Source organism: Sceloporus occidentalis, unplaced genomic scaffold (genome assembly GCF_023333645.1).
Source record: "Sceloporus occidentalis isolate IW3139 unplaced genomic scaffold, rSceOcc1.0.p SCAF_1, whole genome shotgun sequence".
NCBI classification, from domain to species: domain Eukaryota; kingdom Metazoa; phylum Chordata; class Lepidosauria; order Squamata; family Phrynosomatidae; genus Sceloporus; species Sceloporus occidentalis.
In genome coordinates, this window is record NW_028316981.1 from 176427769 (window position 1) to 176455032 (window position 27264).

Sequence of the window (27264 nt, forward strand, 5' to 3'; positions counted from 1 at the left end):
AGGAAGTAAGGTTTTGCAAACATGCCCCAGGCTGAAGCAACAATTACAGCCTGCTGGAAACACAGGTAAATGCTTCTGGATTCATGCATGGATGAAGGAAGTCTCAGAACTGTATCACCTCTAGAAACTGCATGGCGGAGGAGGTAGATGAAGGACTTTGACTCCCTTTCACCTAAAGAAGCCTGCTATGTTGAAGGTTTGGGGGGCTGTAAACATTAGACCTGCTACAGTTACCTTTCCCTGCATCAGATGTTGTGTATTCCATCTCAGCCTGTGGCAAGGATGCCGAATACTGGGCGCTGATTGTGAGATAGGACAGCAATGACTTGCAATACACAATAGTGCAGCTATCACTCTGAATTGTTCATTCAGTGTTATACTTCTCTGTTTACAGGGGGATTTTTTAAAGCATAAGTATATATTGTAACCAGGTTTTTTACATTTTAGGTTGAGAGAGTTTTTATTTGTTATATTTGTACATTGCTTTTGTGCCTAACCACACAGGGCAGTTCACAATTATTCTTCTGATTTAATCTATGTTTTTAAAAACCCTCCAATATTTTACCCTTCTTGTCAGATGGCAAAGTGATGTGGCTAACACGGCAAAGTATTGAAAACAAAATGTTACTACCAGCTACAGGCCAAGGTCTTTTTATTTCTTCTCCCCAGATTAGTTAGCCCACTATTTCCTGAAATAAAATGAACCTCTCCATGGCTGTCTGTTTATGTTATACGAAAACTAGCTAAGATGGTTGCTACCAAGAAACACAAAGTGATTTTTAAACCAAGCAAAGATCAAGCAAGAGAAAGAGAAATACTAGTAATAAAATAAAATGATACTAATGCAATATTGTAACACATTGGGCCTTTGGTTCCAGGCACCCCACCACCACCACGACCTTGGATACCAAAATCCATAGATACTCAAATCCCATTATATACAGTGGTGTAGTAAAATAGTATCCCTTATATAAAATGGCAAAATCAAGGTTTATTTTTTGGATTGGGGAAAATATTTGAAGATGGAGGGATGCAGAATCTGTGGATATGGAGGCCTGACAGTATTGCTAAATTACTTTTAACATTTTGACTATAACTCCTGAATAATAATTTTAAAAGGCTCTGTGGAAACTGATGAAAGTCAAGTTTTGGAAACGTCGCTTGAGTCTACATGTGGCATGTCATCATCAGTGGGAGGGGAAGGAAGAAGAGCACAAGAGAGAAATGAGGGAGGGGAGCCCAAAATATTTTAAGAAAAAAAATTGGGTGCAAAATCATAAATTTTCAGGTAGAATCAAAACAAGAACAACTGGAAAGTCTTGATTACTCCAGGGACATTTTTCCTTTCTGGATAAGTCCAACCTGGAAAACGTACAGGAGGAAGGAGGAAAATAAGCAATGTTATACCTTAGTCATCTTCTGCCTGGAAGTGGTGGAGACAAATGGGAGTTTGTCCTGGCCAAAGTGGTGGAAGAAGTTCTGAAGTCTCATTTCCTCCTCTATGGAAAGGCCATGGAGAAAGGATGTTCAGGGGAACTCTTTGTCTCAACATCTCTCAGGCACACCACACAGAAGGCAAGCGACTGAAGTGGTTCTAGGTAGCTGGTGGTACTAGTGGTAAAGCCTCAGGTCAAGAATGACTGGGCAGTGTGGATGTCATAGTGACTCCAAGCAGCATTGTTGATGTCACAAAGAGTCTGAGCAATAGCAGTAAGGAGGAATTGAAGGCTGAGAAGGTCCAGGGCTTAGGTTAGTGCTCAAGGTGGTGAGCAGAATAAGCAGAGGACTGAGAAACAGAAGCCCAAGGAGAAAAAGGGTGAGGGGGAAGGAGGAAGCCTGAAATCTAAAGGGGTATTTACTGTAAATGTAGAAGTCTAGAAAGTTTAGTCCAAAAATTGGCCCAAAAACCCTGATTCAACTTATCCATGTGTCAATGTAAGTACAGTCACCCCTCCAAGTCCACGGACTTGAAACGTGAAGACTTGAAATCCACAGAGGGGTGACTGCTATTAACATGAATGGGGCACATCCCTGCAGCGCGCGCCCCACATGTACACACCTCATTCAAGCCTATGGGGCTTGAATATGTATGAGATTTTGAACTCACTGGGGGGGGGGGGTCCAGAATAGATTCCCCACGAGTTCAAAGGGGCGACTGTACTGTACTTCAACTCTTATTTTTAAAAAAGGAATAATCCTATGGTGAAAGGCACAGGCACAGTATGTCCTGGGAAGCACTGACCTCCCTCTATTCTCTCCTCCAGTCAGCCTTTAGGGTGAGCACAAACAGTTATACCTGCTGGTATTTTGTAAGTTCTTTGGCATTATTTTCCTTTGCTTCATCCTTTCAATACTTTGTTACATGTCCCTATGTTTTACCCTCAACATATCCATGGGTCATATCAAAATCCTTAATTTTGACTTCAAAATCTGCCCTTGACTTGTACATGAGGTTGACTTATAGTTCAGTATATATGGGAGATATGGATGCCTAGTGTGGTGTGCATGCTAGGAGTGTATGTGTGCCGGAAGAGGGGGGCACCAATGATTTAAAGTAGGTGATTGGGTTGTCACATTCAGTATTTCAGGCCACATGTGCTGCTGGTGATGATGATCATATCTAATTACTAGAAAATAGTATTGTTGTATTGTTGTTGTTTGGGCTTTGTCCACAGAGACAAGTGAATCTTGTCTCTGGTCTTGAGTAAAATCTTTTGACCCTCATCAGGAAAACACAAAGTGGCAGTGGTTGCAATAAGAAGGAATACTTTGCCAGAAGAACAAACAGGAGAGGGCAATATAGGATGATAAGAGATAGGAGCCAGCATAATGTAGTGGTTTGAGTGAAGGAGTATGACTCTGGAGACCAGGGTTCAAATGTCACTTGGGCATTGAAACTCACTGAATGACCTTGGGCAAGTCACACTCTCTCAGCCTCATAGGATGGCAATTGCAACCCCCCTCTGAACAAACATGCCAAGAAAACTCCAATGTAAGTTCGCCTTAGGGTCACCATAACTCAGAAACAACTTGAAGGCACACAACAACAAGAGACAGGACTAAAGCTTCACTAGTGGTGTGGGTGAGAGAAATCTGTGACACACTCCTCATTATAATATCATGAGCCACAGTATAATATAAAGCTTTACTAATTAATCAAGTTATTATACCATGAGCTTTTTAAAGAATTCTACGAGTTCAGCATGGTTGCAAACATTTCCCAAACACACCCATTCCATGTTGTTGTTGTGTGCCTTCAAGTTATTTCTGACCTATAGTATGGCGATTCTAAGGTTAACGTATCACTGGGTTTTCTTGACAGGATTCGTTCAAAGAGGATTTGTCTTTGCCTTTCTCTGAAGCTGTGAGAGTGTGACTTGTCCAAGGTCACCAAGTAGTTTTCCATGGCTGAGCAGAGGATTTGAACCCTGGTCTACAGAGTTGTAGTCCAATGCTCAAACCACCACACCAGCACACCACCATTCCATACCCTCCAGAATTTCACTGATAAAAACTGGGACATGTGTGGCTAAGCAATATCAAGAGTGTGGTCAAGATAACAACAATTATTAGTGAAGAAGAACAGACAAACTGGGAGAGGCTGCGTCAATTAGCTTTTGCCGGAGTCTACTGGGAAGGGTAAGATTCTGCCCTCTTCCTCCTCCCCTTGCTGAATTCATTGAGTGCACATTCAGTCTGCAGCAATGGGACTAAGCCAAGGACAAAGGGGGAATGTGGGAGGAGGAGAGAAAAGCTGCGATATTTAAAAAGCAGTTGAAAAAGTGGGATGGCGGACAGTTAATTGGAACTGCCAAATTGAGACCATTCATTTTAAACTAGGAAACGTCAAAGTGTGAGTGCCCCAAGCTGATTCTGTGACCTTGATGCCTCTAGACTTCCCAGACCAAAGTGATGGGTGAATTGCCTCTCCTGGAAGCCTTCTTTTAAACCTTTTAAATAGGCTGCAGGCTTCCCATCACTGTTTAACATCAAGAATGCCATTTTTTTTTCAAAGCCAGGAATGGACTTCTAGTTTGGATTTTTCTCCACATTTTTTGGGTCCCAAATGAAGGAAATTGGCTCCCAGATCCACCACAGTCGCACGCTGCTGCTTTAAACCATTATTTTTTCTTGGCCTACTTCATTGGAAAATCATAAATTATCTCCCCATTTCTCCTGCAAGTACACATTTAACACACAAAATAACTAGGTGGCTGAGCTGGTCTTGTGGTTTTTGAGGAGTGCTATTTTGTTGAAGCTTCTCCTACTGGCAACATGCCCAACTTCTGTAGGCTATATTCACTTCACTTAAAATAAGGTGGGGGCCTGCCAGTGCTGTATCAGCCTGAGCCACAGCAACGTACGATTCGGAATGCTGCTTGTTTTACTCTAATAGAAGAACACATTTCTGATTGACTCCTACAAATCTGATGATGTCAGGACTAGGCTGCATGTACACTGCAGAATTAATGCAGTTTGACACCACTAACTGCCATGGCTCAATACTGTGGAATTCTGGTTAGCTGTAGTTTTGTTCAATATTTATTCTTCTCTGGCAGAGAACTCTGGTGCCACAACAAACTACAAATCCCAGGATTTCATAAAATGGAGCCACGGCAGTTAAAGTGGTGTCAAACTGCATGAGTCCTGCAGTATGGCAGCAGCCCTTGTGGTTCCCATGGAATCACTTGTGACCTGTTTAATTCTTTATGATGTGGAAATGCTCTGACATGAACCCTGGCCAGGGATATCACTAAGGGGATGCAGGGGGTGTGGGCTGCACCAAGTGACGCCTTAAAGGAGGGTGACATCACTGCTGCCCAAACAGGTGCTTTTTGGCAGAAATGAGCTGTGGCATTTGCCTGTGTTAAAATGTTGAATGGATGGTGGGAGTAAGGTGAGGCTTAGTGGGAAAACAAAGGAGATACCCCAATTAAAAAAAGTTTTAAAACAATTAACTTATTTTCTTTAAAAACATCACATCTTACCAAATTTTCACTTTAATCACATGAAACAATGGCGGGTTACAAACCACCATTAGAGACGTCCTGAGGACGTCCCAGTTTGAAAAAGGGGCGTCTCTTCTAGACGCCCCTTACCCTATCATGGACTCAGTCCATACAAAATGGCGGCGCCCTGTTCATACGGGCACCGCCATTTTGATGTAGCGGACGATCTGTGTCTGCACGTGGCGCACCGGAAGTGATGCCGTGAGTGCGCCCTTTGGCACTTGCGGCGCCTCTTCCGGGGCCTGAGAAGGAGCGCGATTTCCGCACTCCTTCTCTGCAGCGTCCGAGAGCCGCGCCGTTTAAAGGCTGCGGTTCCTGGACGCTGCAAGCGGAGGCAGAGCCAGACCGCTGCTTCTCAGCGGTCTGTAACGTGCCAATGTAAATATAAATACAGTGGGTCCTTGTTATCCACTAGAGTTTGGTTCCAGGACCCCCTGTAGATAACAAAATCCATGGATGTTCAAGTCCCATTAAATATAATACCATAGAAAAATTGTGTCCTTTATATAAAATGGACAATCAAGGTTTGCTATTTGGTATTTATAATTTTTCTGAATATTTCCAATCTGTGGATGCTTGAATCCACAGATAAAAAAAATCTGTGAATAAGGAAGGCTGACTGTACACTTAGGCTGTGTGTATGATTTGTAATTTAAAGGTATAATTTTAATTTTGCTAGTTGTTCACATCACAACTATTGCCATTACATTCAGTGATATATGGGAATTACAATTTAGAAGTACTGTAACATCAGCACAAACAGCACTACTAAGGATTCTGTATGGTGTGGTATGGGAGGAGGTCAATGGGGGGGGTGACACCATGAATTGCTGCACTGGGTGTCACCACCCATAATGATGCCACTGTCCCTGGTGATACTACACCAGAGTTTGTAATTTGCTAAGAAGCTATGAGCTGCATACCTACCCTCCCAACATAAATGCGTAACATGAACTGCATACCCTACCCAAAGACAGGTCAAGAGAAATGGGGTTTTCTCTGTAACGGCTCTCAGTTGTAGTGCTACATTTTGCTGAGCATCTGCCAGGCAGTCAGGATTGCATGGTTTCATGTAGCCTTTTGGTCCTTAAAATCAGGATTGACCTTTTTTTTGAGGGGGTGTGTGTTTTATTTCTGTGAATTTTGAAGTTTCATTTTTAATGGGTGTTTTATTGTTGTCTACCTTGAGTGCCTTTATTCAATACATAAGAAAATAAAAGACCTAAGGTCACTAAGGGGAGAGGCAGGTAAGAAATAATAATAATAATAATAATAATAATAATAATAATGATGATGATGTATGATGGTAAAATGGTATGGTAGCCATTTTAATATATCTGAAGGGCTGTAATATTCAAGGCAGAGGGAGCTTGTTTTCTGCTGCTCCATAGGATCTAAATAAATGGATTCAAATAACAAGAGAGGAAGATTGGGGTCATTCAGGCATCTTTTTAAAAAGTGGAATAATGTGAATGACCTCACTCATGCATTCCAGGTTTTGTTATTCACACTATGGAACAATTTATCTGTGCATCTCTGGGGGTTCAGTTGCTCACATGTGCAAGTACTCGAATAAACATGGAGTTGACGATGCGAATGTATTTGAAACACATTCAAGGCATGCAGAGTTTAATCTCAAATTATCTATGTCTATTCACATCGGTTATTCACACTACCAATGAGGCAAATCTTTTTTTAAAAACTCGGGCGAGTGGATGATGACCCAGTATCGATTCTCCTGGGTTAAGTGGATTTTTGGCAGCCCTCCCTCCCAAAAAAACCCTTAATCTGGTGCATTTGGGGTGCATGTGAACAACAGAGGTTTAACCCAAACTCATCCTGGATTATTCACTATCTGAACATGGCTTGAATAAACATTTGGAAGAACTTCTTGATGGTAAGACCTATTTTATAGTGGACTGCACTACTGTATGCCAGAAGGTGGTGGGCCCTCCTTTATTGGAGGCCTTTAAACACCTCTCACATATCCTTTTTTGCACTGCCAAGAGATTCCACTAGATAACCACCAGATTCCCTTCCAGTTCTATGATTCTATGGCCCTATTCAGATGGTGCGAATAATCCAGGATGAATCTGGGTTGAATCTATGTTGTTCACATGCATCCCGAATGCATATGATTAATGTGTGAGTGAGGTCATTTGCATTGTTTCGCTTAAAAAAACCACCAACATCTGAATGATCTCTATGAGGAGAGAGCTTTGCGGTAGCCAATAGACCAGTGGCCATGTGGTGAAACAACCCCAATGTGATCTTCTGACACTCCTTCTCTAGGAAGGACCAAGACCACCATAATGCCATGCCTCCTAAGTCCAAGCCAAATGGACAGTCCAGAAGACATCAAATCTCTGGAAAATTCTCGAGAGCCAGAGTAGAGTTGCAGTCTCTCCCATCCATTCTCTAGTGTAAAGGCATTATCACATGAGCCTCATTCTCGCTGCAATTGTGGTAGTTAAAGGAAATGGATACATACTAATAAGGGAGCTTTCCTTATTATACGTCTCTTCAGCAGTGCAAGTGGGGCTGTTTCTGACATCTGTGGTCCCTCGCATTCTCTTTCGCACTCTCCCTTAACCCTGCTTTCCTGCCCTATGCCCTATCCAGCATGCCTTTAATTTTTAATTTTTTTTAATTTGTAACACTATTTAGCAATTGTAGTCAGCATCATCTTGTAAGGCCATCTGCGGTGGGTCCAGCTCTGGTTTTTCTCTTCTCCTTGCTCCTGCAGCTATTTCTGTTAGAAAAATCAGTCACGTTGAACTCTGTAATGTATTTAATATGACATGTTGTTTGGCTTTCAGGCTCAAATATCACTCAGCATGCAGGATCTTATTTGAAGTAAGAAAGTGTAGGATTAGGCTGTACTTTTTGCCAGAATAGAAAGCACTGTTTAGGGCTGTGGAATCCAGTGCACACTTACAATGAAGTCCATTGAACCGAATGAGAGTTACCTCTGAGTAAAAACACCATGGTTCCATCCTGTAGAATTCTGGAAGCTATAATGGTGTATATTTCTTTTAGCCCCTTCATTGAAAAAAGAAAAGAAACATTTCTTTCCACCTGGAGAGGTTCTTACTCAGGGTGATGATAGACATAATATTTTAAGAGAAGTCACAGTGGGCTCTTGGCTCTGTAGTGTGTGAGCTTTCCTTCCTTCTGATTTTGCAGTTTGTATGACCGTTGCAGAGCTTTATCCAATTGGATCAGCCATCACTCCTCCCATGTTTCCCTGGCTCAAGTATGATAGTTGCTCATTTTTCTTTAATAGTATATATTATTGTTATGTTATAGAAAACACCATATATAAATGTTACTGTTTGCCCATTTAAAAGTGACACTACTTGGAATACACCACAATATATCCAGATACTTGTTGATTCCTGGATCCTTAGATAGTATCCAGTTCTTTGATGGACTAAAACGCCAGTCAGTAACATCTGATTAAATTTATCCATGGGTAGCTGTGTTGGCCATATAGCAAAGTACAATAACATCCAAAATCCACAAAACAATGGTACCTTTATTAGACCAACCAAAAATGCACAAAATACATGATGCAAGCTTTCAAAGCATCACTGGCTTCTTCATCAGGCAAAGGTGTTAAAAATCATACAGCAGAAAGAAATATAAACTGAGATGATGATGATGATCATCATCATCATCATCATAGCAGCAGCAGCAGCAGCAGCAGCAGCAGCAGCAGCAGCAGCAGCAGACCACTCAGCAATAGGTATTGGCAAACTTGAACTATCGCCCGTCTCCCCCTGCCCCAGGATAGGTATTATTTGTATTGAGGAGATTTCCAGTCTATCTCTAAAAACCTGATGTCTGGTTTTACTTTTGATTTATTCACTAAACCCCAGTCAGTAGGACAAGGGCTCTGCTCTGAGTTTTCATCTAAACATTTAATGAATTATCCAAACAAACAAACAACACATGACAAAGTCTGGATTAAAACCCAGAGGTCACCCCAATGACATGGGATGACATGCTGTAGGCCACAGTGAGATTTTGAGTTATAGTACTAATGACTCAAGCAGATTTCAACAGGTTTTGGTTTCAAAAGAAGGCAAGACTCTTGTGCAATTTTACTTGACAGTAAGAGCCAGGAGAGAGAGCCAAGATAGTGTGATGCTTTGAGCATTGGGCTAGGACTCTGGAGAACAGGGTTCAAATCCCCATTCAGCCATGAAAACCCACTTAGAGGCTGTACAGACTGGCCATTAAGGCTGGCCTGGGGGTGGAGTCGGCGTGTGGCATTCATATGACACACACCCCAACTCCACCCCAGGCTGGCATGACACTGCGCGCCACACCACATGGCACACTGTGTCATGAGGCTTCTCTGGTGTTGTGTCTAGATCAGTGATGGCAAATGTTTTAGAGACTGAGGCACGTTACAGATGGGCCCCTTGAGGCGCCATCATTACACGTGAGGGGCGGCGCTTCCTGACGCGCCTTGCCCCTCGCGCGTAATGAGTGCGTCAAAATGGCGGCGCCCTATATAGATGGGCACCGCCATTTTGACATTGCGGACGCACAGTGTCTGGACGTTGTGCATGCACAGTGTCCGGACGTCACACACCGGAAGTGGCACCGCGAGTGTGCGCCTCACGCCTTGCGGCACCTCTTTCGGGGCCCAGGAAGAAGCGCCATTTTGGCGCTTCTTCTTGCTCCGTGAGGGAGCCGCACGGTTTGGCTACTGCGGCTCCCTCGCGGAGCAACCGGCAGCTGTGCGAGACTGCCCCTTCTCGGCAGTCTGTAACGCGCCTGAGTGCCCAAATTGCAACCCAAAACACACTATTTATCTCAAAGTGCCATTTCCTTTTAGCTTTCTAGTAACAAACTGTGGGAAACTCTGTGCTGGGGCGATGGGGTGTGTGACCACAGAAAGGGCTCAGAGAGTGCCACCTTTGGCACTCGTGCCAGAGGTTCGCCACCACTGGTCTAGATGAGGCAGCACCAAAGGAGCACCAAAAAGCCATGGTGCAAAAAACAGCTCCCTTTTGAGCCACAGAAAGGTGAGATCAGGGCCACAGCGTGTGGTTGCTGCAGCCCTGATCCAGCGCAAAGAGAGGTGGCTGCAGGCCGTCTGTTGGGGGTGGTCTGTACAGGCCCTTAGTGATCTTTAGTAAGTCACACACTCTCCATCTCAGAGGAAGTCAATGGCAAACCCCCTCTTGCCAAGAAAATCCCATAGTAGGGCCACAAATCTTGCCAAGAAAACCCCATAGTAGGGCCACTTTCAGGTTGGCATAATGTTGAAATGATTGGAAGGCACACACCAACAGCAAAGGCTAGGATACAGCCAGCACACGATGTAGTGGTTTGAGGGTTGGACTAGGCTATTGGAAGACCAGGTTTCAAATTCCCACTCAGCCATGGCAACCCAGTTGCTGGCCTTAAGCAAGTAACAGTCTCTCAGCTTTAGAAGAAGTCAATGTGTCAACCCTTTTCAAAATAAATCGGGGGGTGGGGGGGGGCTCTAGGATAGGATTGTCATAAGTCATAGTCAAATTGAAGGCACAAAAATACGATGAGGAGCAGAGTGTGCAGTTTTATATAATCATTGGATTAAACATAATCCAATCACTGAATTCTCCCTGAATAGTCTCATGAATTGCCTTTCTCCTTTGCAGATCTCAACAGCCAAGCAAAAGGGACTGAAAACAAGAAACGCTACAGTGAGATTTTTCGGAGCCTGGATGCACTGGAAATTTCAATTGGAAATGCGTATGTATCCAAGGAGGGGCACCTAATGACTATACTGTACCAAACACACCACTCCATTTCTCCATGCATTTGCAAATGTGGCTATGTAAACAGCTGGAAGAAAAAATTAATGTTGATGGGAATATATAAGCCATGAAATCCAATGTGCTGTAATAACTGCAGTGTTGGATTAGGACCATGGAATCCCATATTCAAATGCCCTCTTAGCTTCTTCGCTGAGAGTTGTTGTTGTTGTTGCGTGCCTTCAACTCGTTTCTGACTTATGGCAACCCTATGACAGGGTTTTCTTGGCAAGACTTGTTCAGAGGAGTTTTGCTATTATCGTCCATTTAGGCTGAGAGCATGTGACTAGCCCAAGGTCACCCAGTGGGTTTCATGGCAAACCTGAGAATCAAACCCTTGTCTCCAGAGTTGTAGTCCAGCACTCAAACTACTATGCCACACTTGCTGAGAGTAGCTAAGGCATTTGAAGAGAAACATCTATATAATTGGCACTGTCTACACTTTAGTGTTATTGAATCAGGACAGCCCAAGACGTTGTGGAAGATGAAGTGAAATTTTTCCAGTCATATTCTTTCCCTAATATATTAAAACATTTAGAAATAAATTAAGCTAACATACAAAAAAAATTGCCATGCTGTAATGGCATCCAAAACCCACTATTAAAGACAGTTGCTTCATTCTGCATAATGATCATTTTTGTGATTTCCACTATCGATTCTTTCTGTTTTTCAGGGCAGTTGATATGTTCATTGATGATACTAATGATACTAATGACAATGATACTCAAGTCTCAAACTCACAGCAGGAAAATCTACAGGTATGATAAATTCTGTGTTTTGGTGTGTGTGTGTGTGTGCATGTGTGAAAAACTGATGGCAAGTATGTGCTTACTCAAAGCTTCTCTCCTCCATTTGAGCAAAAGTAATGTCATTTCTTCCTTTGCATGATTAACTCTCCCACAAGAGCTGATCAAGGAACATTGGCAAGATATGATATCTGGGGAAGTGGGTGGGGGTGATGGTGGCAGGCTTGGCAGGGGAATGGCATTGCTGCAGAGAAATCTGCCATGCCATCCTTTGTCCTCAACCCATAACCCTAGCTAGATGTGTCACCTGTACAGAAGAAAAGGGGCATAGCATTCAGAAAATTTATGGAGCAATCAGCAAAACCAAAGTATGGCTATGGTTGGGCAGTGAGAGGAGAAGGAAGGGGATCTCATTGCTGCTCTTTGCCCATATAAACAAAGCAGAATTGCATGAGTGCACCAGTGCTGCTGTTGCACAGCAAAGGAGAGCACACCTACTGAAGATTTTTATTTTTAAAGAACAAACAAACCATGAAATAAGTCTCACAAAAAGATGCAGGCAGGGGAAGAATTGGTGCTGGTGCCATCACTGTGGGTGCATCTACCCTGAGTAAGCATCTAATTTACTCAGTCAGAGCTTCAGTGCATTTTTTGGACAGGGCCACCTGTACATTAGAACACAGGTTCAAATTAAGCAATAACTTTTGTTGTACATTGTGTTGAGTCCTAGGATAACTGGAGGAAATGTCTAAATGTATACTTCACAAGTGTCTCATAGAACTTGAGGAGTCTCCTTTTTAAATGTTGCGCATATATATATATATATATATATATATATATATATATATTCAGGTCTACTTTTAGAAAAGAACTATCCCTGCCCGTATTGTTAAATGAGGTTTATAAGACACAACTCCAGTGATGTGTTACATAGCCGTGTGTGTCTGTCTGTCTGTCTGTCTATCTATCTATCTTGCATACTACCTGTGACTGCTGCAGAAGTTAAAAGAAGTTTTAGCAAGATAGCGCTCATCAAAAACTGCCAGCATTGTGTAATAGAGTCAGAAGGGTTAGGATGGCCAGAGGTTTTGTCTGTTGACCATGACCTTGCAAGAGAAATTGACATGTGTGTGTGTTCTAATTCATTATTTTGCAATGGAAAAAGCCAGAAAAATAAAAGTTTAAAGTTAAGTGACCTAATGTTTGCAGCCACAATGTTCCATCAGATTTTTTTTTTTAAAAAACAAACAAACCAAAAAACAACCCTAGACATTCATGGGGAATCCCTTTATTGATGACCAAAAAGTTACAGAACAGTTAACACACATCATGACTTCATGTGACCTATCCAGAACCTGGTGGTGCAGTGTCATGATGGCATAATATATTCCAAGCCAGGGAAGAAATGGGTTTTGTAAATCCTGACTCAAATGTTGAAATGTGGGCATACTGATTTGATGAGAGTGTAGAAAAGTGCTACAAGGGCCCCCAAATATTAAAAATTAAATGCAGGGCTGAGTGGGAATGGTGGGACAAGAATTACATGCCCTGTAGTCTTTCCCATCTCCCAGACACTCACCCCCTCCCCATATTTTTAATTGGAAAATCGGGGAAACTCTGAGCCCAAGCCATATTGATTTAGTAAAGTAGCAAAAATGAGAGTGATTGTGACAGTAATGCTTTCTATATCATGGTGCTTAGCCATGTGTACTCCCTCTTCTGTTGATTGGTAATGTCCATGTTCTTTCTCCCCAGCCACACATTCACCTCTCTCGTGATCTGGTCTAATTTGCACTGCAGAATTAGTGACTTTGACACTGCTGTAATTGCCATGGCTCAATGCTATGGAATTTGGGGACTTTTAATGACATTTACAACAGCATTTCTGTTCTCCTGGGCTATTGTTTGGCCATTCCTAATGTAAGCAGGAAGATTTTCACCTTTGAAAGTCTATTTTTAATTTCAAGATGTATCAGATCAAAAACAATTCCTTCTCTTCTCTTCTCATTCTTAGAATCTTTTTCTTAGCACTGTAGTGCATCCATGAAATAGCATTTCTGTCTCTGGGCAATTTCAACCCCCCGCATACTTCTTTAGACCAGTTTAGATGTGCCTATAGACTTAGAGCCAATCTGCACTGCAGAAATAATGCAGTTTGACACCACTTTAATTGTCATGGCTCAGTGCTATGGAATTCTGGGATTTGTAGTTTTATGAGCCTTCTCTGTCGGAGAGCTCTGGTACCACAACAGACTGCAGATCCCAGAATTTCATACGGCAGAGTCATGTCAGTTAAAATGGTTCCAAATTGCACTTTTTACCCAGTGGAGATGCAGCCTCAGTGCCTTGGAACAAAGTCAAAGCAAGGGTGTTGTGTTAAGCAAATTAAATAAAGCTTTACAGGGGGAACTGGGTGATTTTTTTTTTAATGCAACTCCCCTTTAAAAAAAAGTTTCACTTTAAATTTTCTTATCTTTTTTCAATTTCAGCCAGAAATTTTCCATACATGTGAAAAAAATATGGAGGAAGGAGAACCAGGAAAAATCTCAGGTAATTCCTCTCTCACAATACCAGAATTTATATGGTAGCATTTTGTTGGAGATATGTGGTTATTTTATTAGTGATTTTTCATTAGTTCCTTAACCTTAATTTTAAAGGATGATCACTGTATCTGTTGTATGAACAATTTGTTATGCTTCAAAAATAGACTATTTTATTTTGTTTTGACGTCTTATAGTTTATTTTTGTTACACTGTTGGACTAAATTGTAGTGATCTTTGGTTAAATGCAATAAATGAAATTTTCAGAGTATCAGGTAATGAGACTAAGAGAACTGTTTGTCATCCAACAAATCAGATTAACTGGAGATGCAGAATGGATCAAAGAAAGTCATCTTTTCTCCCTTTTTTTCTAAAATGAACAATTGATTGCTGGAATTAAATGGTACAGGTTTAGTCTCCCTTATTTGAAATGCTTGGAACCAGAAGTGTTTGGGATTTTGGAATGTTTGCATATAGATAATGAGATACACACACATACTCATGCACACACAAGTGTGTCTCCTGAAACAGCGGCACCAGGGGCTCCCATGGTCTTTTGTGAGGATGACTGATCACCGACTTCACCAAAGGCCACTTGTGTGTGCGTGAGTATGTGTGTGTGTGTGTGAAAGAGAGCTCTCTTGAGTATCAATGTCTGTACTACTTTAATGTCTTAATAAATGTTACATGCATAGTGATAAAATCCAAATTTGGTGTCACAAATATCTGTATCAGCCCTACATGGGAAGGTTCAGAAAAGGAGGAATCTCAACCACATGCTCTCAGGTTCAAACATACTGTCCTTACCATTCGGGCATAACAGACCCTTCATGTCCATGGGTGGTTGATGGCTTCCATAGCAATGAGTCATTGAATCCATTCAAAACAGTGGCTAATGGCTTACATGTCAGTGAATCATTGGTTCAATTGATTTTTGTCCAAAGTTTAAAAGAGTTATCCAAGGTTCAGGGTGAAACCTTGAATAGATTAATTGCCCTACACACATGAAAATCAACAGCCACACCTGCTTTGGGGTGATATGCCTCTTTACTGCCATTTGCTAAGAGTCAGCAGCAGCAGGAGTCGCAGTATCCTCCTTGTACAGTGGACCTTTGTTATATGTTGGGGTTAGGTTCCAACATCCCCCGTGGATAACAAATCCGTGGATGCGCAAGTCCCATTAAATATAATGACATAGCAAAATGGTGTCCCTTATAAAAAATGGAAAATCAAGGTTTTATATTTGAAATTTATACTTTTTAAAAACACTTTCAAACCATGGATGCTTGAATCCGTGTATAAAAAATCCATGTATAAGAAGGGCCGACTGTATTGTATGCATCTTGTTGACTAGTGTAGAAAGCAGGATGCTAAACCAAATAGACCATTGTTCTAATACAACACCAGAGCTCTTATATTCCTTTGTTGTTATTGTTGGGGTGTGCCTTCAAGTCACTTCCGACTTACGGTGACACTAAGGCCACCCTATCATGGGGCTTTCTGAGGCTGAGAGTATGGACTGACTAAAGGTCACCCAGTAGGTTTCCATAGCTGAGTGACGAATCGTACCCTGATTTCCAGAGTTGTAGCTCAAACCACTACATTGTGTTGGCTCTTATATTCCCAGGTTTGTAATATTAGAAGAGCAAATAGGCGGCCAGTGAAATGATCAAGTAGGCTGTAGAGATGGTAGTAATATCCATTTGTTTTCAATGCTTGACCAGAAATTATTTCTTAATATTCGGGAAGCCCTATTAAGAAGAAAAGAGTAGGGCTGAAATCTTGCATGTTTCAGGAATTCTTGAGCAGCTATTCATTTTTTAGTAGAAATACAACCCTTTTGTGAATGAAAATGTGTTCTGTGCAGGAAAGGCTGTTTCCTATGCAGAAAATACTGTTTTGTACATGAAAATTCTATTTCCTCTGGAGAAAAACCATGTGAATTTCTGCATCAAATACCTCCCTGAAAAAAACTTCATAGAGTTTGAATATCAGAAGAAAACTGCAGGGAAATCTTGTATTCTCCCAGAAAGGGGAGAAAACTGCAGCAATATTTTTTTTTTTCCTGCAAGGATGAAATAGACAATGATTTGCATCAGTAGTTTTTATGTTATTTTTTTAACCATCATTGCTTAGCAACAGGATTACTCTAGAACTTGTTTTAAGCAGAGCTGAGGAGATTCACTCCATGGTTGCCTAGCAAATGTCAACATACTGACAGTTTCTAGTTCAGAGAGTAAGGAGAATGTTGGCACTTGCGTTGCCTCCCCTGCCAGTCTTGGAACTGTTTCATAGAGGAAGGACAGAATGATGGTAAGATAAGAACAGCTCTCCCTGGAAGCATTTTGTGATTTGGTTGAGCACCACATCACCACCATCAAGATCTCTTACTGTCTTAATGATATCTTTAGTATGGTCCTTTTTCAAATTTTCCTTCATTTCCAACATTATGGACAGATTGCTTCTCACTAATTCATTGACCATAGGATCAAACTGAAGTTTACACATTAATGTATTAAAGACCAGCAGAGCAGAGCGCTCTGGAATTTGCCAGCAATCACCATTGCTCTCCTCTAAGTGTGTGGCAGGCCAGCTCTAAATAGACTTGCCACAGTTAGAACTGGAGAGGGCTCCTGTACCTTAACGGTTGTCTAGAAGAAGGAAATTCAGCAGGTGTAGGTTGTCATATAACCAGGTAACAAGCAACATCTGCTGAAATTCCCACTTCTGCATAACTGTTAAAGGAATAGGAGTCCTCCGCAGTTTTCTGTATAGCAATGCTATGGGTAACCTTGTCTTGTCTACATAGAAGATTTACTCCAAGTTGCATCCTCCCCAAGTTCACTGTATCCTGCTTAAATGACATAAGACCAAAAGACCAAAATGGACTGTCTTTGTGATGCCTGCACCCCATTTAGGGCTTCCTCCTCCTAATCCGCATTTAAATAACTCACCATTTGCTGCAGGTTCTTGAAGGGTTTTTGGCAACATGGGCATCTACCTTTTCACCTGTGGCCCCATCTGTCACCTGGTGCTCTTGCTGCAGTTGTATGTCACTCTGAGGTCACAACAAGGCACCCTGTGTCAATAGCTCAGAGTGCAGCTCCTTCTGACCTCAGCAGTGGTGCCAAGTGACAAATGAGAACTGCATGGGAAGGTCTTGGGATGGTCTGTGGACTGGTCAAAGTCGATGGAATGGCCTGTCATCACTGGAGAAGAGAGCTGAAAGCCTGCAAGGTAAGGGAGGGAGAGAATTGGAGGGAGAGATTTGGAGCCAGAATACTCCAGGGGCAGCCTAGAGTATTCTGGTAAGTACAGACAAGCCCCTTGATCAGGAAACATATTCAACTATCTTTAATAAGAGGCTTTTGTGCTGCCTCTAATGCAGTTAGATGGCAACTCTAAAGATTTTTCACAAGCTATTTCATGTAACCAACCTGCTGTTTCATTTTCAGTGGAAGAGGTTGACGAGATGCTGATCAAGTGTGATGGTGGTGTGGAAGCAGCCCTGGGTTATGCCAAGATGTGGTGCAAATATATCAAGGAGCTGCTGAACTGGGTAGACAAACGCCTTGCTTATGGTGAGGTTCATTTATTAATATCCAGAATCTATAACATTCTCCCCTTCCCTACTTATACGTATATCCCTTTAAGTTAAAGCTTACCCACTCAGAAGGTTCTCTTCCAAATTTATGCATCCATGAAAATGTTTGTACAAGCCATCTTGGGCTAAGGCAACAGAATATATAATGTTTGAGTGAACACACAGCTCTTCCTATATACCTTGCCACAAGGTGGGAGTGTCTTTCCAAAATCAGAAGTTTTTTTGGGACTAAACAACAACAAAAGAGGAGCTCCAATCTTACCAGCCATTTTCTCTGGAAATTTAGTTCACTCACCTGTTCCTTGTTCACAGAGGTTGAATTTGCAAAGAACATCCTGAAGATTGCTGAAGCTGGCCGAAGTGCCATTTTTTCTCAGGTAAGTTTCCTGGGATACTCCCTTCTTTGACTTCAGTTTGCACTTTGCATGAAATTGTTTGGTAGCAATTACATTTTTATAGGGTCTTTGTAAGTCTATCTTTCCCAGCTGGATCCTAAAAGCAGTACTGTATCTTGCTATATATATGTACATACATTATATTGTTTCAGGTTCCTTCTGGGTGAAACTACACATTGACCCTATATAGCAGACACACTGGAATGCTTACTTCTACATGTGGGGATAGTGGATGAATTAATTTTATATGTACTGGGAAAATTGGCTGCAAATGTAGATATATGTACTGGAAATGTGGTGCTTGCCTGTACATTTAAAACAGTAAATACAGTATATGACTAAAACATATTTAAAAACAAACTGGAAAAAACTCCTCTTTGAAATAGTTCGAAAATCACAGACAAATAAAAATAGCCAGAACAACCAGCCCTATTTTTAAAGACACTTGAAGACACTTTTTTTTCCAAGTACATATAAGTATTTCTCCCCCGCCTACCACCATATGAGAAGGCCAGTGTTCCACTGTGTTGTTTCCAGTAACTCAAAAGCAACAGCTATTTTCTGGTACTGTGTTCTTATATGCCTATTAATGGAAACAAAGACACTTGTTCAAAGTGTATTTCTGTATTTGGGAAGGCAAAATTAACACCTATGTAAAAAGCACTATGTCCCCAATAGGTAGGATAAAATATTTTACATAAATATGAAGCATGTTAACTGTCAGTCTGCACCTGGAGCCAACTAGTATATTACGAATGATTTGCATTGAACAGCAAGGTCCCTTTTATGCAATTAGAGTTGCAAAGTGGAATTTGCAGAGTTCACAGACTGTAGCTCTTCAGCTGTAAGCTGGGTGCATCAGTCCCTTGTACTGTTCAGTAAAAAATGGAGGAAAATGCTGATGGGCAGGAAATTTCATTGACATTTTTAACATGGGCTGAAGATATCAAAGACATAGCCGTGTTAGTCTAGAAAATCAGTATTCCAAGGGATCTGGTAGCACCTTTGAAACTTAAGGGGCAAAACAGTCTGACCTTTTGGAGTGGTATCCCGCTGTCCCTTTCCTTGCTGGATTGGGGCCATGGCAACTGCATGACATGGCCCCCATCCGGCGCTTTCTCAGCGCTAAAAGGAACAACAAAATGCCACTCCTTTTAGCACCAGCCAAAAGGTGCCCCTGTCACAGCACTTTCTGGCACTCCTTTTGGCATGTGTCACCTGAACACAATGCCAAAGGAGTGCCATGATGCCACCCACCATGTCATCCAAATGCCAGGCCCCCAAGCTGCCCTCATGCCAGCACTTCCAGGCGGTCTGTTTAGCCCGTAACTGAAGGAAAGAAGCTGGTAGCATGAGTTTTTGTAGACTTGAGCCTACTTCCTCAGGTGCATGAGGTGGAGTGATATGTGGTCTGTGATATGAGACTCCACTCCACCTCATGCATCTGAAGAAATAGACTCAGGTGAAAGGAATTCATGATAAAGTTCAAATTGATGATGAATTTAAATTTATAGTATGTTAACATCTTAAAGAGAACCTCTTTAAAATGAAGCATTGTTGGTGAGTGTATATATATACGGTATATATAGTTGTAGAGGATGGGTTACAAATTTTGGTTCCAATACACAGATGAATTAACATAGAATATGATTAAAGGAACTGAAATTTATATTACATTAAGATCTTTAAGACAAGCTCTTTAAAATGAAGTATTGTTGGGGTAGGAAAAATTGATTAGACTGTATATGAATATGGCAGCATAACTGTTCAAGGTATAACATGGAATAATTTAACATGACTCATGTTAGAGGAGGGGTTCAAGTTTATAAATTTAGTAGAAAAAGATAAGTTGTATGATTTTATCATAGAATGTTTTGAATATTTAAAAAATATTAAAAAAACAAATTGGAAAAACCTTATGGACTTTTTTGTGTGAAAATAAGAAATTTGGTAATGTTTGGTTTTTACAATTAGGAAGAATAAATTATGGATGCAAGGAAGTTTTGTGTAATTTTAGTGAGTGAGATGTCAATAATTATAATGTGTAAACAGATATCTTCTGGCAGGCATATCCATCTGATTCTATAAAAAAAAACATAATTAATGCTCCACTCTCGATGACATTCATAGGATTATAGTTGCTTGTATATTTTAAGGCACTAATAGGAATGTTTAATTCAGTGTTAATATTTTATAGTTCATATTTGTATTGTACTGTATTTTTAATGATATAATCTTGCTTCGATCCTTGGGTGGAAGCGGGAAATACAAATAAAAATAATAATAATAATAATTATTATTATTATTATTATTATTATTATTATTATTAAAATCACAGTAAGAAAGGCCAGAAGTCACCCCCTTTTCTATGCACTCTTTTTATTGCTTTTACTTTTGTTTTTTTAATTTCTTATTCTGTTTTTAAAACATTTAATGAACATTCAATAAAGAAAATAAAGTGCAAAAGTAGTTTGCACTCAGTTATCTCAGAAGTGGGGGAGAGAAAAGGAATTTTGCCATTTCCTACAGACTCAAACACAGCCTCTCTTAGGCATGGGTCAAACCACCCCAAAAGGGTGGCCTCCAGCGGCCTTTTTCCCTCAGGAGGGATGCTGCAGCCACCAGACTGTGCGGCGTCCTTCCAGAGTTAAAAGAACCTGGAAAAACTGGGTTCTTTTTGTGCCGCTGGGCGGACGTAATGAGTGCGCCAATGTGCACTCATTATGTAAGCGACACACAGTGGTATGCAGATGCTGCGCATTGCTTACGTCAAAATGGTGGCACCTGTATGGATGGGATGCCACCATTACTAAGCCACCACGCTATGCTAGGGTTAGGGACTGTGCGATTGGTGTGCAGTCCCTAACCCTAAAATTGGCACCAGCAAGGTGCACTTGGCTTGTCTGTTCCAGGACAATGTTTCCTCCTTAATATTTTTTGCCATCTTGGCTAAATTCTGGTGTTGCTTGACCACACATGTCCCTATTTTCATTGTAAAATGTTTGAGGCTATGGGCCTGCAAAAAGTTGCATTGCTGGTGTTGAGACATGACTCCAGCATGTTCCATGTGGTGAGCTTTTTTTGCATGGACTATGATGACTGTATTGAGCTACTAAATGGAACCACATATAGTGCAGGCTTAAAATGTTGCCCATATTGGTATTTCCAATGGAGAACACTGCCATCACACTCATCTCTAAGTAGGGATTTCAGCCCAAATGTCTTCTTATTCCAGTTCCAATGCTTTTTGTTTTTCCAGAACTGCATGCCTCTCCAGACTCTGTACACCATGGTTATGGAGCATGACATAAAGGCAGGGAATGTAGCCCTTGAAACAGCTTCATTGTTGCATGTGAAAGAATACTATGAGGTATGGCATTTTCTGGCTTGAACAAGGTTATGGATACACAGACTAACCAAAATCTTAGGGGTAAAACGATTGCTGCTGGAGCCCCTCACATAGCTTTGGTGCCTACATTTTAAGAAGAGGAGGGGGTGAGGGGAGGGGAAGTGGTGGAAGCCGCAGATATAATCTCTCGATTATGTCCCACTCCCACAGCTCTTTATTTTGTTATAAGGGCATGGTCGTTTTGTAAATATTAGATAGAGCTGCTTGAGATGTCACCTTCTTCCTTACCTCTCTCCTTTGCTGCTATCCCTGGCCTTTTTCTACAGCCTCTTTGGGCCAAGAGGAATGAAATTGAGAAATGGCGAAAGGAATTCAAAGACCAGTGGCAAAAGGAGCAGAAAAGGATGGTAAGTGCAGCATTAGGAAGGGTTGAAAGGAAAAGAAGTTAGCATCATAGTAGTCACCTGTCAGGTTTTCAAGGGTCCTATTAATGCATGATTTCTTAATAATTTTTTTGGCAAAGTGTAATGAAATCGATGTAGAAGGATGGGATCAGGTAGGAAGGCACTAAGGACTTTCATGCAAATATGTGTATGGTAAGTCTTTTAAGCCTTATTCCAAAAAGACACAACTTGGCTTCAGGTTAAAAAACAACAACTGGCAGGCTGAGGACAAGCACATAAAGAAACTGGCTGAATGTGCAGCAACCTAATTCAGAAGCTCTGGGTGAACCACACTCTCTTTGCACCGATTTCAGTGTAGACTTCTGTTTTCACAGATCTGCATTTAGAATCTCTTTCAGTTAAATCCACAGGAGTTGCTGCAACATGTTCTCCTGTCGCACTGCCTAGAGCTGTTTTAGTTGTGTAGCAGCAGTAGCTTGAAAGAAATATGGAAAGAATCACCACTTCTTTCAATTTAGCAAATGTAGCCCTTTCACACAACTCAGTTATAGTGCTATGATTCCACTTTAATTACCATAGCTCTTGTAGTGCCTCTGATCAAACTACAGATCTCAGGATTCCATAGAATATTGCCATGGAAACTAAAGTAGGGTCATAGTTGGGTAGTGTGAAAGGGCCACTTGTCTACTCAGGCTGCATCTGCACTGCAGAATTAATGCATTTTAATGCCATTTGAACTGCCATTGTTCAATGCTGTGGAATTCTAGAATATGTAGTTTTGTGAGATATTTAACTGCCAGAGAGCTCTGGTGCTACAATAATGTACAAATCCCAGAATTCTGCAATACTAAGCCATGGCAGTTAAAGTGTTGTCAAACTGCATTATTTGTGCAGTGCAGATGCAGCCTCAGTCTGCTGTAAGGTATTCAAATTTGCCCATAGGCAACCTACAGCTTTGTTTTATTTTATTTTATTTTATGTATTGCATTTACGTCTTGCCTTTTCCCCAATATGGGATTCAAGGCAACTTACAATAATTTAAAACATTTTAAAGCCTCATTTGGAAGAATGTCACATGGAAGTCTCATTTGTAAGCCTAAGCGAATATGCTGCTTTCCACAGGAACACACAGGAATGGGTGTTCCCATTCGCCTATAAAGCGGAACATGATGCGAATTTTTCTTCCAGGCTCACTTTATCACAAGACTATTTTAATTAGGAACAAAATAAGTTTGATATTAGAATCGGCCCTAACCTCAGGGTGAACAAAACCATTCAGAACTGGGAGCCTGTCCTTGCTAACTCTTGCTCCAATTTCAGAATGATTCTTTATCCTCTATGCGCAAGTCCCGCATCCATTATCTCCAGCGCTGTGAGGATCTGGAGAAGGCCAAAGTATTAAGTGCCAAGGCAGAAGAAGAATGCCAGGGCATGACAGGCAGTGGTAACAAGCAACTGGAGAAGCGTCGCCGTTACCGAGTTGAAGCACAATTCAAGGTATTGGCTCCAAAATCTATGCAATTGAGCACCTTGATAATTGTAGTAGTTTGGCCTCTGATGCAGACCTTGTATTTTGTTATACAGAGGCGGGATACATACCGCCATATAGTACGTATTGTATACGTACTAGGGTTAGGAAGGGGCGGTGCTTCCGCACCCCCCTAACCCTAGTACGTATACAATATGTACAAGATGGCGGCGCCCCTTCCACATGGGCGCCGCCATCTTTACGTACTGGACGCATAGCGTCCAGACGTGTCGCGGCGCCTATGACGTCGCGAGTCCGCGCCAGGCGCCTCGCGACGTCATAGAGGCGCCGCAAGAAGAAGCTCCAAAATGGAGCTTCTTTTTTGCTCCGCGCGGGAGCCGCGCGGTTTGACTGCTGCAGCTCCCGCACGGAGCAAACGGCGGCGGCGGGGAAGCGCCGCAAAGCGGCGGTTTGTATCCCGCCAGACTCTTGTGTAAAAGAAAGATTAGTAATGTGTAGAGAACAGAACTTGGGAAACTATTTTAAATAATTTCTCCAAAATAGTTCTCATTAGAGTTGCAAGTTTGAAAAAGTTAAGATTTCCCAATTTCTCAGAATTTACTAAAATAGTGCTCTTATCAGGTACTGTTTTCAAAAATGTCTGAATGCTACAAGCTGCTGGCCTGTGGCACAAAACACATACTTCTCTCGACCTCAGTGTACCCTAAACACCTACAACAAAGCACAAGGTACAGCATGAGCTAGCAATTGGACCATTAGTCTCCTATGGCATTAGATAAAAGCACACCCATGATCTTCAAAGTAATTAAAGAGTTGCAGTTAACTTGCAAAAAGTGTGAAATTATTTCATATTAAGTTAAAATTGCAACTATCCTAATCATACCTCTGTTATTGCAGAGAGACATTAATTACAACTAATTTATTTTGTCATTAGTCTGGGCCAATACACTGTTAGAGGGTGTTCAAATACCAGAGGTGGGTTGGGCAGCATGCCTGTGTCAGGTTTTTGTAAGTCTTCAGACTTACAAACATGTAAGTTTTCTGAAAAGAGCCATATAATTGAAGGCAGTGGATACAGACTTGGGAAATCAAAAGGAATGTGTCCTAAAAGGGTATTCCATAGGTCCTTGTGTCACCCACAAGACTTTAGGATGTATTCTTAAGTGTCTGGAAAGGTTAAATTGGGCCAGACTCTGCACCAAATGAGAAAACTGAGTTCATGCCATATGTCCCTATTTCACTGCATGCAGGTTCAGGAATCAGAAGCCATCTATAAGGGATGTGTCTTTGATGCGAACAGTCGCCGTCAGGAACTGGAGAAAGCCAGGGAGAGAATCATCTCCCACATCCGCAAACTAGTGTACCAAGGGGATGAGGTACTGACACGGGTGAGTAGTGAACAATCCATGTTTAGTGGTGCCCCTGAACTCATGGCTTGTGGCCTGAATGTGGTGGTGGGAGGATCCCTACCTTAAAATTTCAGGATTTGTTTCCTTCCTCCCCCCCCCCCCCCCCCCCGCATAATCCACTCTGGTAGCCCTGCCTCCCATTACATTGTTAGGAAAGAATTTTATGGTAAGGAAAAAAAATTTGAGAAATAGTGCCATAATAAACTTGTTAATCTTAAAACTCGTTATATTGCTGTTTCACTGCAATAGAGTAACATGTCCATGTGAGAGTTGTCTACTTATTCCACCACTTTGACCAATTGTGATGACTTCTATTTATCTCATTGCTGCCTCCAGCTGTGAGGGCCATCCACCTCCCCACTATTGCTGCCAAATGTGTGTGCCTCCACCTGTCCCATCACTATCGCACCTAATGAGGAGACCTTTTACATGCTTTCATGGCTCCTTTGTGAGACTTAAATCTGACCACTGGCCACTACCACCCTTGAACCACTGCTGCCACCACAGACACAACATTTCTGAACTCATCCACACAAATAAAACTATTGGAGTGTCCTCAAAGGCACAGATGTATAATTTGTTGTTGTTAGCTGCCTTCAAGTCAACCTCAACTCATGGCGACTCCATGGATGAGACATCTCCAAAAAACCCTATCCTCCATTGCTCTGTTAATTTCCTGCAGACTGAGGCCCGCGAACTCATTGATTGAGTCTATCCATCTAGCATGTGGTCTTCCTTGCCTTCTGCTGCATTCTACCTTTCCTAGGATTATATATTGTCTTTTCTAGCGAGTCATGCCTTCTCATGATGTGGCAGGCTCAGTTTGATCATCTTGGCTTCAAGGGAGATTTCAGGCTTTATCTGTTCAAGGACCCATTTGTTTGTCTTTTTGGCCATCCACAGTATCCTTAGCACTCTCCTTCAGCACAATATCTCCAATGAATTGATTTTCTTCCTGTATTCTTTCTTAACTGTCTGGCTCTCACATCCATACATGGTGATGGAGAATATAGTAGCTTGGATGATTCTAACTTTATTGTTCAATTGTATATATCTTTGCACTTAAGGTTGTAGTGTATAATACAAAATTTAATTTAACAAAATTTCAACATACAGTAAAAGATTACTTATTTAAGTGCCCATCTAGACAGACTGGAAAAACCAGAAAGTTCATGGTTTTGTTGCTATCTTTTCCCATTTGTTTGTTTGTTTTGAGATTTACATGATGTTTCTCCCAAGCTGACATATTCACAGGGAACTCCCAGCACTCATAAGTTTTTATTCCCGCTCTCGAGGTCAGTTTAAATTAAACCAGTATTTCCCAAAATGAAATGTGCCTCTCCATGGCAGTGCATTTCTGTTATCCCTGGAGCCATCTAAAATGACTGCCACCAAGAAACATAGCAATTGTTCCCAGGACAGAAGCATCAACGGAAATCAAGCGAGAGAAAGGAGAATACTAGCAATATAAAAAATTGATCCCATGCTTAACTAATATAATATTGATAAAATGTTTTAATTCTTTGACTCTAACTCCTGAATAATAACTAAGAAGGTCTCACTGGAAATTGATGAAAGTCAATTTCTGAAATGTTGCCTGAGTCTAGATGTGAGATGTTATTGGGGTAGCAGAAGGACAAACCCAAGAGGAGAGTGATGGAAACCCAGGGTATTTCAAGAAAGAGTTGGGATGCAAAACCATGAATATACAGATAAAATCAAAACAAAAAGAACTGGAAAGCCCTTATTATTCCGGGGACTTTGGATTGTCTGAATAAGCCCTAACACATCTAAATACTAACAGATCCTCAGCTAATCAACTCTAGTTCACAGCTCTCTGTCATATTGCTAATTTTGATATACTCATCTCTCTCAGGTTGCATATACACAGCAGAAATAATACAGTTTGACACTGGTTTAACTGCCTTGGTTCAATGCTATGGAATGCTGGGATTTATAGTTTTGTGAGATATTTAGCCTTTTCTGTCAAAGAGCTCTGATGCCACAACAAACTACAAATGTCAAGATTCATATGATAGAGCCATGACATTTAAAGTGGTGTTAAACTGCATGAATTCTTCAGTGTGTCAGCAGCCCCGCTCTTTTTCCTAACTAAAACTAACTAATTGTCCTGAGTCTAACTAAATTCATCTCGCTCTCTCTAACTAACTCAGACTAATTCATCTCTCTCACTATCTAAATGGCATGCATGCTTTTTAAAAATCACTTCAGATATCCAGTTACTCCCACTATTGTATGCTCAGGGACGTAGCTAGGATTTTAGGAAGGGGGGGGGTCCAGACTGAGTGCCACCATTATATTGGGGCTTGGGTGTGGCGGCGCAGCAGCACACACCATTCATTTTTCTAATGGAAGGAGGGGGTCCGGACCCCAAGAACCCCCCCTTGGCTACGTCCCTGGTATGCTCAGACCCCCCTCCCAACAGATCCTTACATTATTACATACACATACCTCACATGCATAACAATATTTTACCTTAATTTCA

The 27264-nt window shown here is 41.4% G+C and overlaps 1 protein-coding gene across 2 annotated transcripts in view; it reads left to right on the forward strand.

Moving 5' to 3' along the window:
- Positions 1-27264, forward strand: part of LOC149322793 (GEM-interacting protein-like) — a 78429-nt gene that overhangs the window by 11659 nt on the left and 39506 nt on the right. The window contains exons 2-11 of one of the 2 annotated variants that reach the window (XM_089483133.1): positions 10667-10760; positions 11496-11580; positions 13694-13713; positions 14075-14118; positions 17564-17689; positions 18025-18089; positions 21367-21477; positions 21783-21863; positions 23181-23357; positions 24600-24737. In XM_089483133.1, coding sequence (XP_089339259.1) covers positions 10667-10760; positions 11496-11580; positions 13694-13713; positions 14075-14118; positions 17564-17689; positions 18025-18089; positions 21367-21477; positions 21783-21863; positions 23181-23357; positions 24600-24737 — 941 coding nt within the window. Of the gene's footprint in view, positions 1-10666; positions 10761-11495; positions 11581-13693; positions 13714-14074; positions 14119-17563; positions 17690-18024; positions 18090-21366; positions 21478-21782; positions 21864-23180; positions 23358-24599; positions 24738-27264 lie in introns of those variants that run through there. The other variant, XM_089483126.1, reaches the window with a different exon arrangement.